Here is a 16,327-nt window from a genome sequence, read left to right as displayed (position 1 = left end):
AATTGCCAAAACTATGGGAAAACAAACAATAGCAAAGCTAACCTTGAGATGATCTAAATGGAACAATTGATTATATTTCCTGTTTACAGAGTGAATGAAAAACCAAACAATGGAATGGATGACCAAATATTCAAATTCAAATCAGGCCGACATTGATTTCTATCTGGTGGCCGAAAAAAGTATTGCAAATATTTAAAGAATGTTGAAGCACTCGTTGAGTGTAGTAGGCATATTTGAAATTATAGATTCTAGACATGATCTAGGAACTCCTCCCATATATCTTGTGACAGGCACTAACAGCTTTTACAACTGGCTATGACCAAAATTGTAAAATACTGCGCATTATATCACCTTCGGTGAACAAAACGTGCGATTTCTCCATTGCTCTACGAACATTTGATATTTAATAGTTAATAATGAACGATCGAACGAACCAACGAACGAACGCATGGCAAATACTTCCTGGCATTAAACACCTGCCACAATGGTTAGATGATAGGTGAAAACCCATTTGGGCAAGAAGAATTAAATCTCAAAATTGCATTAGTTGCATTTCGCATTTGGCAGCGAAATGCGGAAAAACAAGGCTAAATTGCGTTAATGTTTGTAATTAGTGTATGGCCAATATATATCGAAAGATTTAATTTGCGCTACGGCCCAAAAGCGGGCAAGTTTGTTGCTTAACTCTTTTGTATCGGTTGAAGCTATGCAAATATATACACACACACACACAAACTGTTGTTGTTGTTGCTGCTGTTGGACCTGAAGCTGGCGGCAACGAATTGAATAACATGAAAAATGCGCTTCCATTGCGATATCATCACGTTTATGACGCTGGCACAATTAATCAGCCGACATGCAAGCGCTAAAAGGCACTCTTCTTTGGCCAGTCCGAAGACCGAATCCAGCTCAGGCCAGGCTAACGCACTGCAGCTGCACAACCAAATTGTGTTCTTCTCTATTTTCTCTTTCTCTGTCTATTTCTTTTGGTTAGAATCATAAACGTTTCTCTGCTCATCAAATGTGCAATTTATAACATTTTACCCTGGCAGAACCAAAGTAAAACCAAACTCTGCCGCCTACGCCAATTTTTTTAACGTAGATCTTTTGCGTTCATGTTCCTTAGCCATTTGCTACAGTTATGGCACCAGGAAGACTGACTTGATGGAGACGAAGACTGAAAGACTGAGAGACTGAGACTGAGAGACAGGGGCTCTCTCATGTGCCAGCGATTTGTATCGCCCTGTCTGTTTAAACTGTGTAAATCGCCCTAAACTACGCATCAGTTTCGGTTTCAATCTTGAACTTGCTGCAACTATGGCTTGCCCCTTCACTTTAGCTGGACTCCATCCAGGCAGACAGTCAGCCAGCCAACCAGCCAGCCAGCATCATTTTTCGCATCCTCCTGAATGTTTATTTTTTATTTTGAGGAAGTGGTGTTCGTTTAGCGTGCAAGTTTATCGCGATATACGCGAGATATGTTGATATAGCGGTAACAAATTGCCTTCATTGGCTCTCTCTCGCCCTCTCTCTCGTGTACTTCTCTTTGGTTTTGAATTCTGGCCCAGTTCTTTAGACGCTTCCGCAAAATACATAGCAAATACAATTAAAAGTGCTCGCAGCTCAATTACCCCCCTTTAAACAAGTTGATCTATCTGATCCGTAGCTCACTATAAAGAAGGAGTGTATCTGTATAGGGTCTTTGATCTGCAATTACACGGGTCGACGACTTGTTTATTTTGTTGTTCTATGGCAATTGCGCAACTGTTGCAACTGATGGAACTGTTGCAACAACAACTGCTGCTGCTGCTGCTGCCTCGATAATCATTCAAATTTACAAGAAAACAATCAAAAACAAATTCCTAGAACACAAATCGACGAAACTCATTTCATTTCAATTAAAGTTGCACGCCGGCTTGAATATGCCTTAACAACAGGATGGCTTACGATAGGGAAGAAGAAGAGCTTCAGTCTCAACATCAACATCAACTTCAACTTGAGCTTGAGAAAACCAATGTTAATTCAATAGAGGAAAATACAAATGAAAATAAGCAGCGACTTTAATCATACCCATTGAAATAAGTTTATAAAATCACTAAATAAACTGAATAAGTAAAACATCTAGAAATGTCATAGATTATACATGAAATTTAGGTAATAAAATAGTTTATTAAATATACTTTAATTAGTAAGTGTCTTAGTTAAGTTTATTTAGCAGAATATGAATATGGCATCTGAGTTTGAGTTTATTTGCAAGAGACATCGATGGCTTAAAGATACATACATTTCAAGATGACATTTTCCTAGAAAATAAACTTTCTCAAAAGATTGAGTCTTTGTGGGTCGATATCATAATAGCTGTATGCTTATAACAGATTCATTTTTATCAAAGAAAAAGAACTCTTACAATATTGATTAATTATTTGGTTAGCTATTTGTACTTGGAATTTTTCGTAATAGTTACATTTGGTTTGAACCATTGGCTGATTCTCTTCCAAAAACTTTTGTATATTGCCGATATAAAAGACTTTTGATGAATTTTCAATTCAATTTAGTTCAATTAAATACTAAAATACTTGAATGTATGAGTATTTGAAAATAATTATATAAATAAAACAATAACAATAATTCTTAATAATGAAACTATGAAATCAAAAATGTTGTATTCGTTAAAATATACTTTTTTTTTAAACTACAAAATTTTATATCAAATTTTTGCTCAATGTAATTAAAAAAATATTAAAATTTGTTTACTTAAATTACGATGGTTTATTTGATTACTACATATATATTGATCTACCCCATAGCTCAAAGCTTCAGGCTGATGGTACCATAATAAAAAAATATTTTGGAAAAATCTTTAAAGTTTATTAAATCAGTGGCGGTTCGTAGTAGGAAAGGATTAAAATTACGCCCACAAAAGCGAGATTTTACCCATAAAACTGGATATGTCCAAAGACAAATTATCTCTAAAATGTCAGATTTTAACACCCAAAGGACTCGACCAAAATTAAAAGCTAGATTCCCACTGATTCTTATTAGTATCAATCAATTTAATATCCCATTAAGAATTGGATATTTATATTCGATCAGATAGAAATAGAAAATCTATAGAGTTTACTCATGCCAACCTATCACTACGAAGTGCCAATAGAACCTCTAAAATATTCAAAAATACAAGGTAACTCAGGCATGAGAGCGTGCAAGAATCAGGCGGGAGTAGTAACAAAATACTGAGAGAAAAGAAAAAAAGAAAAAAAAGAGGAAAAAGACACAGCAGCGGCATAGAAAAATCCCAAAGAAAACAAATTTAAATAAGACAAACGTCAACCAATTACCGTCAATCGCATTTCTCGCAAACGGAGACGGGAGACGTTTGCAGCAAAAGCTGCAAAATTGCCAAACGCTTGGCCCATGAGAAGAGACCTGGCCAAGAGGCAGGGTTAGCCAGAAGGCGGGCGCGCATGTGCAGTTACTGCGTCACAAGGTTTACTTCTTTTTTTCGGTTAAAGCCAAAAGAAAGAGGGAGAGAGAAAGAGAGAGAGAGAGAGGTCAAGAAACTGATGTAAGCCCAGCAAAAGAACTAATGTTGCTGCTGTTGCCGTGGCCATTGCTGTTGCTGTTTGCTTGGCGAAATCAAATCAAATCCAAATCAAACAAACAAACAAAACATTGAGAAAGGGTAGAAAGAGCTAGAGAGGAGAGCGAGAGGAAGTTAGCGACAAGGCATCGAACAAATTTCCATGCGGCTGTGAAATTCCGCAATGTGATGACGACGACGACGACGACGACGACGACAACTTGGGAAGAACCTGGGATCTTCCAGGCTGCCAAGTTGCCAAGTGATTGTGTGTTTGCTTGTTCTATGTAGTATATTTTTCAAGTCTTCGCATCAGGTTTGTTATTTTAGCCATTTTACAGACAGATCCTTTCCTTTCTAAGCATGTAAAAATTTATGTATATAACTTTTCTCTTTCGAAAATCTATTCTCTTATCAAAAAAATTGTAAAGTTCAAAAATGATCTGTTTCGAATGGTAAGAAAGTATATTTTTTTATTTTTAGCACATTTAAAAAAGATTGCCAATATGATTTAGTCTCGTATAATGGCAAAAAGGGGAAAAATGAAAGTTTTTTGCCTGGAGCTTTTCACAAAAGGATTTGTTATGTGTTGACGGGATATTTTCTCTATTTAACCGAAAACAAATGATGAAGATTATATCAGCGATTTTCAAAATATATATATATACATATATATTTACAGGAATCTCTAAAAAATTGTGTTTTACCTCTAGAAAGATAAATAGAAATACAGTTCATCTTATTGTTAGTTTGGCAAGATCATCATAATCCCTTAGGTTTGAAAACAAATTGAAATAATTTTGAATAATTTGTCATATCGTATCATGTCGTAGACATACTTGGAGTATAATTCGGAAACATTTTGAAAATATTGTAAACTTTTGAGCTAATGTGACAAAATATTAAAATTGAATTGAAGGCCTAAATATAAATTAACCAATTTTACCCCCAAAAGGTTAATGTTCTACTAACTCAACTGACTCTACTAACTGAACTCAATTTACATATTTAACCAAAGATCCTGAGAGTTTCATGTTTTTATAACAATTTCACCTATGTTAATTAATTCTAAACCCAAAGTTTTAGTGTAATAAATTACAATTACTAACAATACACTCAGAAAATGATCACTACTTTTCATTGAGTCTTAAACCTTTATACGAACAATCTGAATGTTCATTTAGAAATTCAATATCACAATATAAATTCCTTACTTTCCGCTGTCCTGTGTTTGTTTTAGGCAGTTGGCATCACTGCTGTGCATCATTATTAACCAATTGGCAAGTGGGTACAGTAAAAACCCATAAACTAAAGACCAATTTCAATTCCACTAAAATATCCATAAAATGTAATAATAGAGAACTTTGCCTAAACCAGAAATATTAACTGATTTTAAATGAATACCTTTTAGCCATAGATCACTGTACATACATATGTGCCAAAAAACTTACCTTCCACTTAAATTGCCCATGACGAGCTGAACTTACTGACAGCTGTAGATGAAGCTGACATGCCTTTGCCTCGCCCCTTTCGTCTGTTCCTTTGCCTAAGATTGCTTTTCAGTTGAACTGGCAGTGTATCCATCATCCGGCATACGATTCTCATGCGAAAAGGTCAACAACGAACCACTAGCTTCTAACTCTGATTCTGATTCTGACTATGTACATCTCTGACTTTGGACTTGGTCTCGGACTTGGAATTTCAATCATCGACGATGGCTTCTGTGCGTCTGGTGGCTAGTGGCCACTTTGTATTAGAACGATTGCAGCTCGATCACGTTCATGGCATTGCATACAAAGCAGGCTAGCAGGCACTTAGGCACCCAGTCATCGGCATCGTCATCGTCATCGTCATCTAGTCGAAAGGAAACTAAGGAAGCCAGCCACAATTGGCCTGAGCCATTTTCAACGCCAGTTGATTTTTCATTCGATCCATTTGAAATTGTTTGATGCCCAGTTTGATATGGAGGCCATGATAGATGTTTGCTCGTTACGAGTACTTCAATCATATTCAGCGACAGGGCCTGAGAGAGAGAGACAAAGCAGAACAGATGCGTTACCAGATGCGAATTTGGGTTTCCCTCATTACCGATTGCCGCAATGGGAAAAGGAATTTCAATACTGGATCCCATTAAGTTGGCCTGAAAAATGGGCCAACAAATGGGTGAGAGGAGCAAAACTGTGAGTAAGAACAATGTCATCCTTTTCATGAAAAATTGCTTCTAGTATGCAAATTGATTAATTCTGACAATAAAATACTAAGAGCACATTTCAATTGTTTTTTATAGCAGAAAGATATAAAACTCATATGTATGGAATTAAACTCATATGTATGTGAATAAACTGAAACAGAAACTGTTAAATATTTGTATCCACCTTGAGTCTAACCATAAGAATCCCTGCTTCTTTTTAAAATGAGTTTATTTTAATAAGAAAAGGAAATAATTTAAAGGGGTCATGTTGAAGAGGTTTTGCACATAATTCTTCAAATAATTTTTTTGTGAAAGCTATTTTTCTAGTGTTAATAAAACTTACCATAGATCATTTATTAATATAAAACTGAATTTTTTTCATGACAAAAGAAAATAACAAAGTTATTGAGCAAAGTCACTAGTTGTCGTTTAATGGAAGCTATATAATATAGTAATCTGATCCAGCTGAATACAAGATATACTTACAGCCCCCTCAATATATAAAAAGTCGCAGTCGAAACTCAGCGCTGTAGCTTAAGCGTTCTATAATGAATTCACGGACGGATGGATTTGCCTATATGAACTCGATTCGTAATGCTGACGAAAAATATAATTTGTCTGGTCATATATCCTTTATATTGTGTATATCTTTCTATGCATTATTCTTGACTTATTTTTATCAAACTAGGATAAGTCCAACCCTTCAATCTAAACATTACTACAAAACTGGCACTAAATAAGCTAAATTTATCTACTAAAATAAACAAATAAAAACATTTGCAAATTTAAAACAAAAATAATTTTTAAAATGATTTTAACTTATTTAGAAAGCTTAGGGTATTTCATGTTCTGGAATTTCAATGAAGACATTTTAAGATACAAAAGTCGAACTATTAGGTATATTTTTCTGTATGCTTCACTTCAATAAAATGGAAAATAATCTCAATAAAAGTTTGTACAATTTTTTAAAAACTTTTCTCGTTGAGCGATTTTCCAATTGCATGTTATTTTAATGTACAAATATGCATATAATATAAAAATATGCAATAATTGATATTATAAATTGGGCTAATATATTTGTACAACACAACTTTAAAACTTCTTAATGTAGATCAGGGCAGAATTTAGAGAATGCATTATAGTTTTGTACTGAAACTGAGAGCTAAAGACTTAAGATTTATCATGACTCTCAGTCAAAATAAAATATAATAGTTTGTTGCTGATTTATTATTAAGGTAATCATGACTTGTATGCTTTAATAAAATGTAAATTAATTTGTCATTACGAAACTAAATAAATGTGCTTCCCCAAAAAAGATATATTTTTTATTTATACCCAGTTAGATATACCCATAATTTCCTCTATGAAGGATTGAGCAACTAGACCATACATTATGTAGATTCATTGTTGCCTTTACAAAAGGTGGACTACCATTGATGGATGGGCTGATCCGGTTGAGTTTGTATCTTATTGTAGATGATTTTATTGCTGTTGTCTTTCAGTAGTCGGCTTATCCTTGATTTTTTTGAGTGAAACACTTTAAGTATTCATTCAATGGCTTATTCTCTTTAAATAAAGTGAAATATTTTGACACAATGATTCAGCTTGAATCAGTATTCAGCTGTCTGGTTCAATTGCTGATGATTTACTCGTAACTGTTGATATCAATTTAATTTTGAACGCGAAAAATTTCATTTTGTTTCATTTAGTGTGATGATGACTACAGCAAGGTTGTGTACCCACACACACACACACACTCACACAGAGACACACACACACAGAGAGCATAAAATCAATAATGCGGCATACACACTCAGAGGGCAGGAGGGGACTTGGCGTGTTGCACTGTCAACAGTCAAGTGGCAGTGCATTAAAATTGTAAACTTGAACAACAAACAAAAGCCACAAACAGACTGCTCTACGCTTACTTTTAGCTTGTAATGGAATGGGGATGGGCAGACGTATGGGATGGACCCAACTATGGGACTCTTTCGGTTTGTTCGATTGCCCATTGCCGCAGGCCACAGCAAAAGGTAGCAGCAACAGCAACGGCAACATCGCTGTTGCAATGTTGCAATTGTGCGCCTGGTATCCGGCTTATAAGCTGCTGGAGCTGGCAATTTCAAATTGTGCGTCACGTACACGCATAATGGGCAAATGTAATGAAAACATATGAACAGGCACGCAGGGCCAGACAGAGTCGGCCAACAGCAGCAGGGGGGGAGAGTGGGGAGCAAGAGACCATTTCCAGTAGGCAATGGCAATTGCAAATGCACAAAATAATAATTTCGCAATACGCGCAGTTCAATTACAACTTTGAATCGCAGACGAACTACTCGAATGGAGAATGAACTTCACTTCTTGTTCTTTGCCTTTACTCACTCTCTCGCCTCGGCAACATATATATTGGTAGGTATATAATTGATATGCTCTAAGTAATTGGCGCTGACCACGCGAACAACGTGGCTGTTGCTGCTGCTGCTGCTGCAAGTGAGAGATCAAGCAAACGATTTGTATATTGATCGGAAGGATCGTTCGCTAGATCGATCGATCGATCGTTTCAATCGATTGATCGGCGACACACTGGACCACCCCACCTAGAAAACAACCCCAAGCAGACATCCAATCATCCATCCATCGAGCCTAATTACATGGCCGGCAGCAACAGTCGGACTCTTAATGGCATTTTGGTTTGGTTCTCTCTTATTTTTTTGCTGTGTTTAAATTTTGTTTATAAATCAAAAGGCCTAATGCCTGGTAATTCACCCAACATTGTCGGTCAATGTCTCTTACCCCTTCTCTATGTATTGTATGTTGCGATTGCATGTTGCTGCGGTGTCGCCAGACCAACATGTTGCCAATGCAGTTGTGATTTTCCTTTTCAAGGGTTTTATGTTTTTTTTTTTTTTTGTTTATGATGGGCAGCAGAGAACTTTTGCGTTTGATGTCGCCACATTTTGTAGTAGGCTGCCATTTATTGGCAATTAGTCTACGATTTTGTGAGGATGATGTTGCTGGGGTAGTCCTGGGAGTACCATTAATGCTATGTACAACAACAAATCATGGATGCAATTAGTGCGTGTTTATGACTGCAAAGGGGGCGCCATTTCAACGCTCAATATTTTGTATTTTAGTTTAGTCGATCTGTTAGGCAATTTCAGCATGTTTAGCACACCGACAATTTGCATGCAAAACTCTGATGATGGCCAATGTCCAGGCAGCCCGGCAGCCAGCTAGCCAGCTAGCCAGACCAGTCAGTAGTCCATCCATTTGCTCCAGCTGAGTGGCAGTGGCGTCAATAATGGCCTGTCGTTGACCATAAACGCCCGCCGGTCATATTGTCGATAGTTCTTGTTCTTCTTGTTGTTGGTGCTGCTGCTGCCTCCTATATCTATCTATGTTGCTGCCTGTGTTGATGTTGCTGCTGCTGTTGCTGCTGCACTAATTGCACTATATCGATGTGTATGTGCATAATGGCATAGATCATGCTAATATAATTATATATGCCCGGTTATTTCAGGCTTAAGCCATCAAATATGAAATAAGGAAGAGATAATAATTGCTCAAAATGAAGCTTTTAAGTAAAAAAGCATTTTATAGTTATGGCTTTAAAGAGAGAACAAAAAAAAAACCAAAAAATTTCCTTATTGTTTATACTGGATTCTAAATTCCATATAAATATCCTTTTGTGTTTCACGCTCTCTCTCTCTATCTCTTCTCTCTCCCTCTCTCTTGCTCTTTCAAAATGTGGGTTAAACATTGCCGACAATTTAGTGTTTTCCCAGCCTAAAAAGCACAAGAAAAAAATTACTTTGAATAATTTCTATATTAAACGAGGCATGAGAACAACTTTTTTTTTTTTTGGTTTTGATTTTGTGGGTGAACAATTTGACAGCAATTTTTGTGGCCACTAAAAAACAGAAAACAAAAAAAGAAATGCCCTAAAGCCAATTGAAGCTAGAGCTAGAGCGTGGAGCTAGGGTTGAATGCAAGTGGGTTTTCAAAAAGAATATCAACAGTGATATATCAAGGGGGGGTGGGGGTTAGAGACGACCACAAAACGTTGATGCTGATGTTGATGCTTTATGGCTGCAAGCAAAAGAAATGCAATTTTCGGCAAAAGGCAACATTCGTCTATGACGACGACGACGATGGCTATGATGGTGATGACGATGGCGATGTTGGTGATGGCAACGCTGCTTAAAATTCCAAAAGCCAAAGCAAATTGCGGGCATTGCAATATTGTTGTTGCTGTTGCCGTTGCTACGGGTCGCTTCAGCCTCAACATTCAGCGTCATCACAAACATCAATTGACCCTTTAGTGCTTTAGGATCAAGCGTAATAATCGCCAACATAAAAACGCTTTGCACTTTTTTCTAGCTGGCTGGCCCCCACAGTGTTCCAGTGTATAGTGAACTATTCCACATGATAGAGATGAAGGTAGCATATTCTTAGAGGGCAGGCAACAGCAACATTTTAATATTTCTATTCAAGTTCTTTATTTTACTTTGTACTTAAGTTTTGCTTTAATGATGTCGTTTTTCTTCAGCGATAATTCCTCAGCTATGTCTGCGTCATCAATCAATTGACCATTGGCCAGGGAGAGTGTGAAATCTGTTCGGCCAAATCGCATGAATTCGGCATAGGCATTTCTTAGCTTCTCCATTCGCATATTTAGTGGTATGACAAAGGATATGTCCTTATGTCCGGGACAACAAACTTTTACTTTAACTCTAAACATTGGAAACTTGAACAAAATTAAACTTTCTTTAAAATATTGATCAATTTCTCCAAGTTAAAAATTTGATTTCTACACAAAATGAAGTAGAAAGCAAATGAATGAAACTAATGAAAGCAAGTAAAGTAATAGTAATAGAGGGTGAAATGATTCATTTCGGAAGGAAAATCTTTGTTCACTTTATCGGATTTGAATTTAAAATAAAGTTGCCGTAGCTATGCAGAAATTATACTAATTTTCTCATTTAAGAAAACTCTCTCAAATATATTGCTCTGTTATTCCCTTAGGTAAAAAATGTTTAATAATTATTAAAAGATAAATTATTCATAAATTATTCAATGGAAAACAGCAAAAAGTCTTGAAACTGTTGCTATAAGAATCATAGTCTTATATTATTGTCTGCCAACCTTTTATTGCTTCATGGATTTGCAATTCCCAACAAGTTTTGGCGGTTTAATTCTTGAGATCTTTAGCAAAAGTCTCCAGATGATAAAACTTGGTGCTCACCTTATTGTTCTGCCCTTGAAGTAATCTTCTTATAAGGATTGATCAAGAACCGTCCTAAAGGCAAGGTTTGATAAAAGAAATATAGAAAGATAAGATCTACAACACGCGAACGTTTAAAACATCTTTTAATAATATTTATAGGGTTAACCCTTTTCGTCCATTATTTTCAGTTATTACAGAAAAGTAAATATGCAAAAATGAAGTTTCTTTTATTAGCTTTGGGAAAGTAAGTTAGTTTTATGACATTTGGTTCGAATAATTTTAGAAATATAACTTTTTGCTCAGTTTGTTATCATAAAATTGTATGTATTCAATGGGTAAAATCAAATGAAAATTGAAAATAAAAAGCCAAAACATCAAAAATAAATAAGGTCTTGTTTTTTTCCGATATTTATAAAAGAATTCCAATTTCTTATTTGCGCAATTTCAAACTTAAATGATATAGAAACATTTTGCTCAAAGAAAAATCTTTATTAAATAACAGAAAACATAAAAAAAAAACTCAAAACTTTCAAGCTTAATTTAGGGCAAATTGGCGATTTATCTACTAACAAAAAATTAAATGAATTGTGGGAAACCTAGATGGAAAAAATTACAACATATGTACTTACATATATGTATATCTATGTATGTGTGCACATTACATCGGTTAACAGCATATCGATTGCTTTTATAACTGCTTCAGACAACACAAAAGAAAAAAAATCGCTTTTTTATTTCATTTCTGTAGTTTAGTTTTTTGTTTCTTTTATGGCACCCGCCTAAGGGTCAATACTATACACTGTCATGTGTGGTTGCCTGTCCGAGACCCAGACCCAGACCCAGACCTAGACCAAACCCAGCTCTAGCTCCAATGTCTGAGAGTCGCGAAACGAGTGCAACACGAACTATTTAATGGACTTGGCATGCACTTCTCTGTGGGCCATGTGAGAAGAAGACATCTGGCCATCCCATCCAATTCAAGTGTGTTTGTGTGTGTGTGTGTGTGTGAGTGTGTGTACGTTAATCAGCTTTGCCAGCAGGCTTTTCATCAAAGGCCAAGCGGCACCCACACACTGACACACACACACACACACACACATAAAAACCAGACTGAAACATGAAGCAGGCGGGCGCAAAGAAAAAAATAAAAGGGGGAGTGTAAACGAAACAGATTAAGCATACGACGTGTTGTGCAGTTATCATCGACATCGACCCGAAATGATGGCAATGATTCCTAACGGAACGGCATGCGTCTCAGTCTGAGACTCAGTCTCAGCTCTCTCATATCCCAGCCATGAGACTTGGCATCTCAAGTAATTTATGATTCGTAGCGCACGGCGAACAAATGATCTATTGCCCATTGCAGTTATATTCTTAGGCCAGACAGCACTTGTTGCATCACCCAGAACAGCTAACAGTTAAAAGTGATTTTTTTTTTGGTCGTTGTTCCTTATCCCAGTCTGAGCTCTCGTTTTGCTTTTTATTTTTCCTATGCATCTCTTGCCCAGAGGGTCACATCATCACCGCCTCAGTCCGATCCCTGTCCTGACAGTTATAAAGTGCGCCCACAAGTCCAGGGAATGACCCAAACACACAATGAATATGCAACCAGCCAATGCATCTTACCACACGCAAAAAAAAAAAAACTTTAAGTGCCTGTCTATGAGGGAGAACAAGAGAATATGCCACTTTATGTTATACCCTTTCCTAATCCCTAATGTGTGAGAAACAATTCTAAAACAATTCTATAAAAAGTTTTTGTGTTGATTTAATTTGTGAAAATTCTTCAATTGCTCACATCGATCAAGTAAGTTTAAAAAATCAAGCACCTCAAAAAGTATTCAAAAGTATTTATTCAAAGATCAGAGCTATCAATTTGAATTCTAAGTTAAACTACTTAAAAACCAAGGAAAAACAATTTAATTTTTGTTTTAAAACTAATTTTACCTTGATTTAAGTTAAGTTTTAAGGTTGCAATCTAGAAAGATAACTAACTAAACCCTTTTTAACTTCCTTAATCCTTAACATTCGATCGAATCTTTTTAGGTCTCTCTATATTCTTGCACTATGTTCTTAAAAATATCAAAATATCATCATAAATGCTTCAATCTATGAGTTTCCATTGAACAAGAAACTATAAGAGATCTACAGGGACAGATCCAGTGGATCCATTATCCCTAATGAAAAAGCTTCATCAGGCTATAAATGGCCAAATTAGATTTTGTTTTTCGATTGAAAAGCCAAAAAAACGTTTTTAGATATTTATTTTTTAAAATGTTACATATTACCAGAACCTTGAAAAGCTCAAAAGGTATTAATAATACGTGCCTATATATTATCCACATTCAGTTTCGAATTTTCTAACAAACGCTGACCTGAAATGAAAAAAAGGACTTTTTCAATTATAAGCATTTAGGGATATCAGAAAATATTGGACATTTGTAAGACAAAAACAATTTAATAATAAAATGTAAATTATACACATTTTTAAAATTTTTCATCCCAATAATCAATCGTTTCCATAGAATCTATGTAATAAACATGTAATATCTAAGTACATACTCAAATTTATTTTGATGATCTATTTTATATAGATAAAACCCAAATAAAATAGGCCATCTTATTTTTTAAAACTTTGTAATTTGAGCCGAACCAAGCAAAAAGCCCTAAATATTTCACTCATGATTAGAAGAAGCTAAAGCAATCTAAAAATTCAGATGTAAAGATATATAGGTACAATTACCTTCTATAGATTTCGATTCTATATACAATATGTATAGATAAGTAGATAAGTAAGTAGTTACATATGCTGTTTAGACTAAGAAAAAGTGGAACCATCAACTCTTTTTAACTTTTACATACTCTTTCTAAGCTGCTTCTTTCATTCTTTAAGCACAAGTTGAGATTAAATTTAGTTTGAACTGGTTTTCTTGTCTTTGGTGTGTCAAAATTGTAAATAAAATGCATATACCCTATATTTGTGGCAGGATTTTGGTTGAAAATGATTAATGGATTTTTCGTGTTGGCATTCGATAGCATTGCATAAAATCTGAATCTAGAGAGACTCCAACACCATATGCGATGCGATATATCTATATATATATCAGGCGAAAGGTTGAGCACGACTTTAGCTTATTTATCATTTGGTAAATTTTTATTCTTTACATTTTACATACAACTTGATCTTTTTAAAATTACTTTTACAATTCTTTTTTTGTTTTAATTATTATTATTTTGTCTGGCTTTTGTTTTGCTTAATTTAAACTAGGTATGTATAATCATGACAAATTGTTCAATAAATATACAAATAGGGTTAATTTGTAATTGAAATATTTGTTTTTTTTTTTTTTTTTTGTATAACTTTTTTGTTTTGTTCTGATCTTTTTTTTGAGTTTTTGTTTTTTGTGTTGATTTAATAAAAATCTATTTAAATTTTACACTAAACTGGCTACTATAATTTATGATGGGTTTTTTTTATTTGTTGTTGTGGTTGTTGTTGTTGGTATGGGGGGCGGGGGCGAGTTGCAAATGTACAATACAAAGTTGGCCAAATGCCCCGAGAAACTAAGACATATTGCTACTATTCCGGCTATAATGGCGGATGGTGATGCGAGTAATGCCGCTAATGCTACTGCTGTTGTTGTTGCTGCTGCTGCTGCTGCAGTTGATCCTGCTCCTGCTCCTGCTGTTGCTGCCTGGTACACTATAAGGACGGTGGATTATACTGAAATCCTGGATTGTTAAACTTGAAGCGCGCAATCTCGAACTGCAGTGTCTCATAGTTGATATCGGCCAAACGCTTGAGCTGCTGAGCTATTTGCTGAGCATCGTGACTACTCAGCACTGAGCCCAGAGACGGTGTAATCGTGGTGCTGGTCGTGGTGGTATCCCTTTCCAGTTTGGAATTGTGCAGCGGGGCCGCTTGTATATTGGTAATACATCGTGTTGCATTTTTAACTGCAAGCCAAGAGTTAGGTACATTTATGGTTGATAATTCGATTTGTGGTAATGTAATCGCATGAGACTCACCCTCGTAGATGATTTGATCTCTGGGCTGGGTGCGCATACGCTTAACTGGCAGTTCTCCATTGATAAGTTTTTGCGTGGTGCCGCCAGTGGAAGTGTTGATGACCTGCCTAACTGGCCGCTGTGTGGTGGTAACATATTCCACAGGATGAGATTGTAGCACGGTTTGCTGTTGGTGATCATCCTCCACCTGCTCGTAGGCTGTATTGTCCACGACAATTGTGCGATATGTGCCTCCGCCTGTGTTGACAGCTGTGGTTGCTTCATCTGTGGTATCCAATCCATCGCCATTGTCGCCCAAATTTTCCTCAAGCAAATCCTCTTGCTCGACATGCTCCTCGACCATTTCATCATCGTCGACTTCATCGTTGATGGCCTCTTCGACGGCAGCTTGCAACTCCTTTTGAAACGAGGCCGATGTGCATGTGCGTTGGCCCAGCTCATCCAGATCATCTTCCAATTCTTGTTTTTCTGACTTTAGATTCAGAATCGAGTCATTCGTGACGCTGGGAACTTTGCCAAAAAGATCCAGAGCCCGTGTCTCGAGTGTGGTCATCGAGATGTCCTTCTCCGTCGACATCAAACTGCGTCTGTATTTGCAGCGAGTTGTGTTCTTCCAATCGTTAAGGCGCTGCATACAAACAAGAAGTGGCGGGAACTTAGTCGCTTAGTCCCATCTTTTAAGCAATTGCTTTATAAGCAAATGAAACTTACCTTGCGCCATTCCTCTGGCGTCAGCGTGGGGCCGGAACTGCATTTGTTTAGACGATCGGAGAGCTCTTTCCATTTTTTCGTCAAATAATTTAGATCATAATCGCGCGGCACTCGGCCAGTGGCAAAAATTGAATCTGATTCCATCATATCTATGTACATTTGATATTGCTCCGACGAAGTTCGTTTCTTTCGCCTGTCCATCTTGCAGTCCATTTCGTACCGCTGAATCGTATAATAGTATTTAATTTGCACTTGAATTTAGGGTAAAATCGACGCCGACGCCTGCATAAAAAAAACACAAACACAAAACAGTGTTGCAGTTGCCACAAGAACAAAGTGTTATATGTGGCAACGCTATAAAATATATCGAGGGCTGGCATAAATGCTTTAGAGTAATATATCGATTTTCGACCAGATATCGAATATTTTTCAAAGTTATCGAACTCTTCAACACTTTTTTGTTACCATATGGCAACGCAGTTTTAAGTACAGTGTGCCCTCATGCTATTGGTAAATATGTAATAAGTTTGGAGATTTGTAGCAGCGGCCCTCAGCTCCCAAAGTGGTTTTCTACTACTCCAAATTCGGC

At 36.3% G+C, this 16,327-nt stretch overlaps 1 protein-coding gene across 1 annotated transcript; it reads right to left on the bottom strand.

The window, feature by feature from the left end:
- Positions 1-14,130: 14,130 nt before the first annotated feature.
- LOC124459805 lies at positions 14,131-16,070 on the bottom strand. Its single transcript, XM_047009476.1, has 3 exons — positions 15,739-16,070; positions 15,028-15,655; positions 14,131-14,955 (listed from the first exon to the last, which is right to left on the bottom strand). The coding sequence occupies exons 1-3, from the start codon at positions 15,949-15,951 to the stop codon at positions 14,702-14,704; spliced, it is 1,095 nt and encodes a 364-aa protein (XP_046865432.1). The 5' UTR covers positions 15,952-16,070; the 3' UTR covers positions 14,131-14,701.
- Between the last annotated feature and the right edge of the window lie 257 nt (positions 16,071-16,327).

This window comes from Drosophila willistoni, assembly GCF_018902025.1.
Source record: "Drosophila willistoni isolate 14030-0811.24 chromosome 2L unlocalized genomic scaffold, UCI_dwil_1.1 Seg139, whole genome shotgun sequence".
Classification (NCBI taxonomy): Eukaryota; Metazoa; Arthropoda; class Insecta; order Diptera; family Drosophilidae; genus Drosophila; species Drosophila willistoni.
Note: the sequence above shows the minus strand (reverse complement) of the source record. Positions and strands in the feature narration are given on the sequence as shown.

Bases quoted from the DNA above. Each gene is read 5' to 3' on its own strand.
- LOC124459805 (XM_047009476.1), bottom strand. From the start codon at position 15,951: ATGGACTGCAAGATGGACAGGCGAAAGAAACGAACTTCGTCGGAGCAA. The intron at 15,656-15,738 runs GTAAGTTTCATT...GTTTGTATGCAG, and splicing joins CGCCAGAGGAATGGCGCAAG to CGCCTTAACGATTGGAAGAA. The intron at 14,956-15,027 runs GTGAGTCTCATG...CTTGGCTTGCAG, and splicing joins AGATCAAATCATCTACGAGG to TTAAAAATGCAACACGATGT.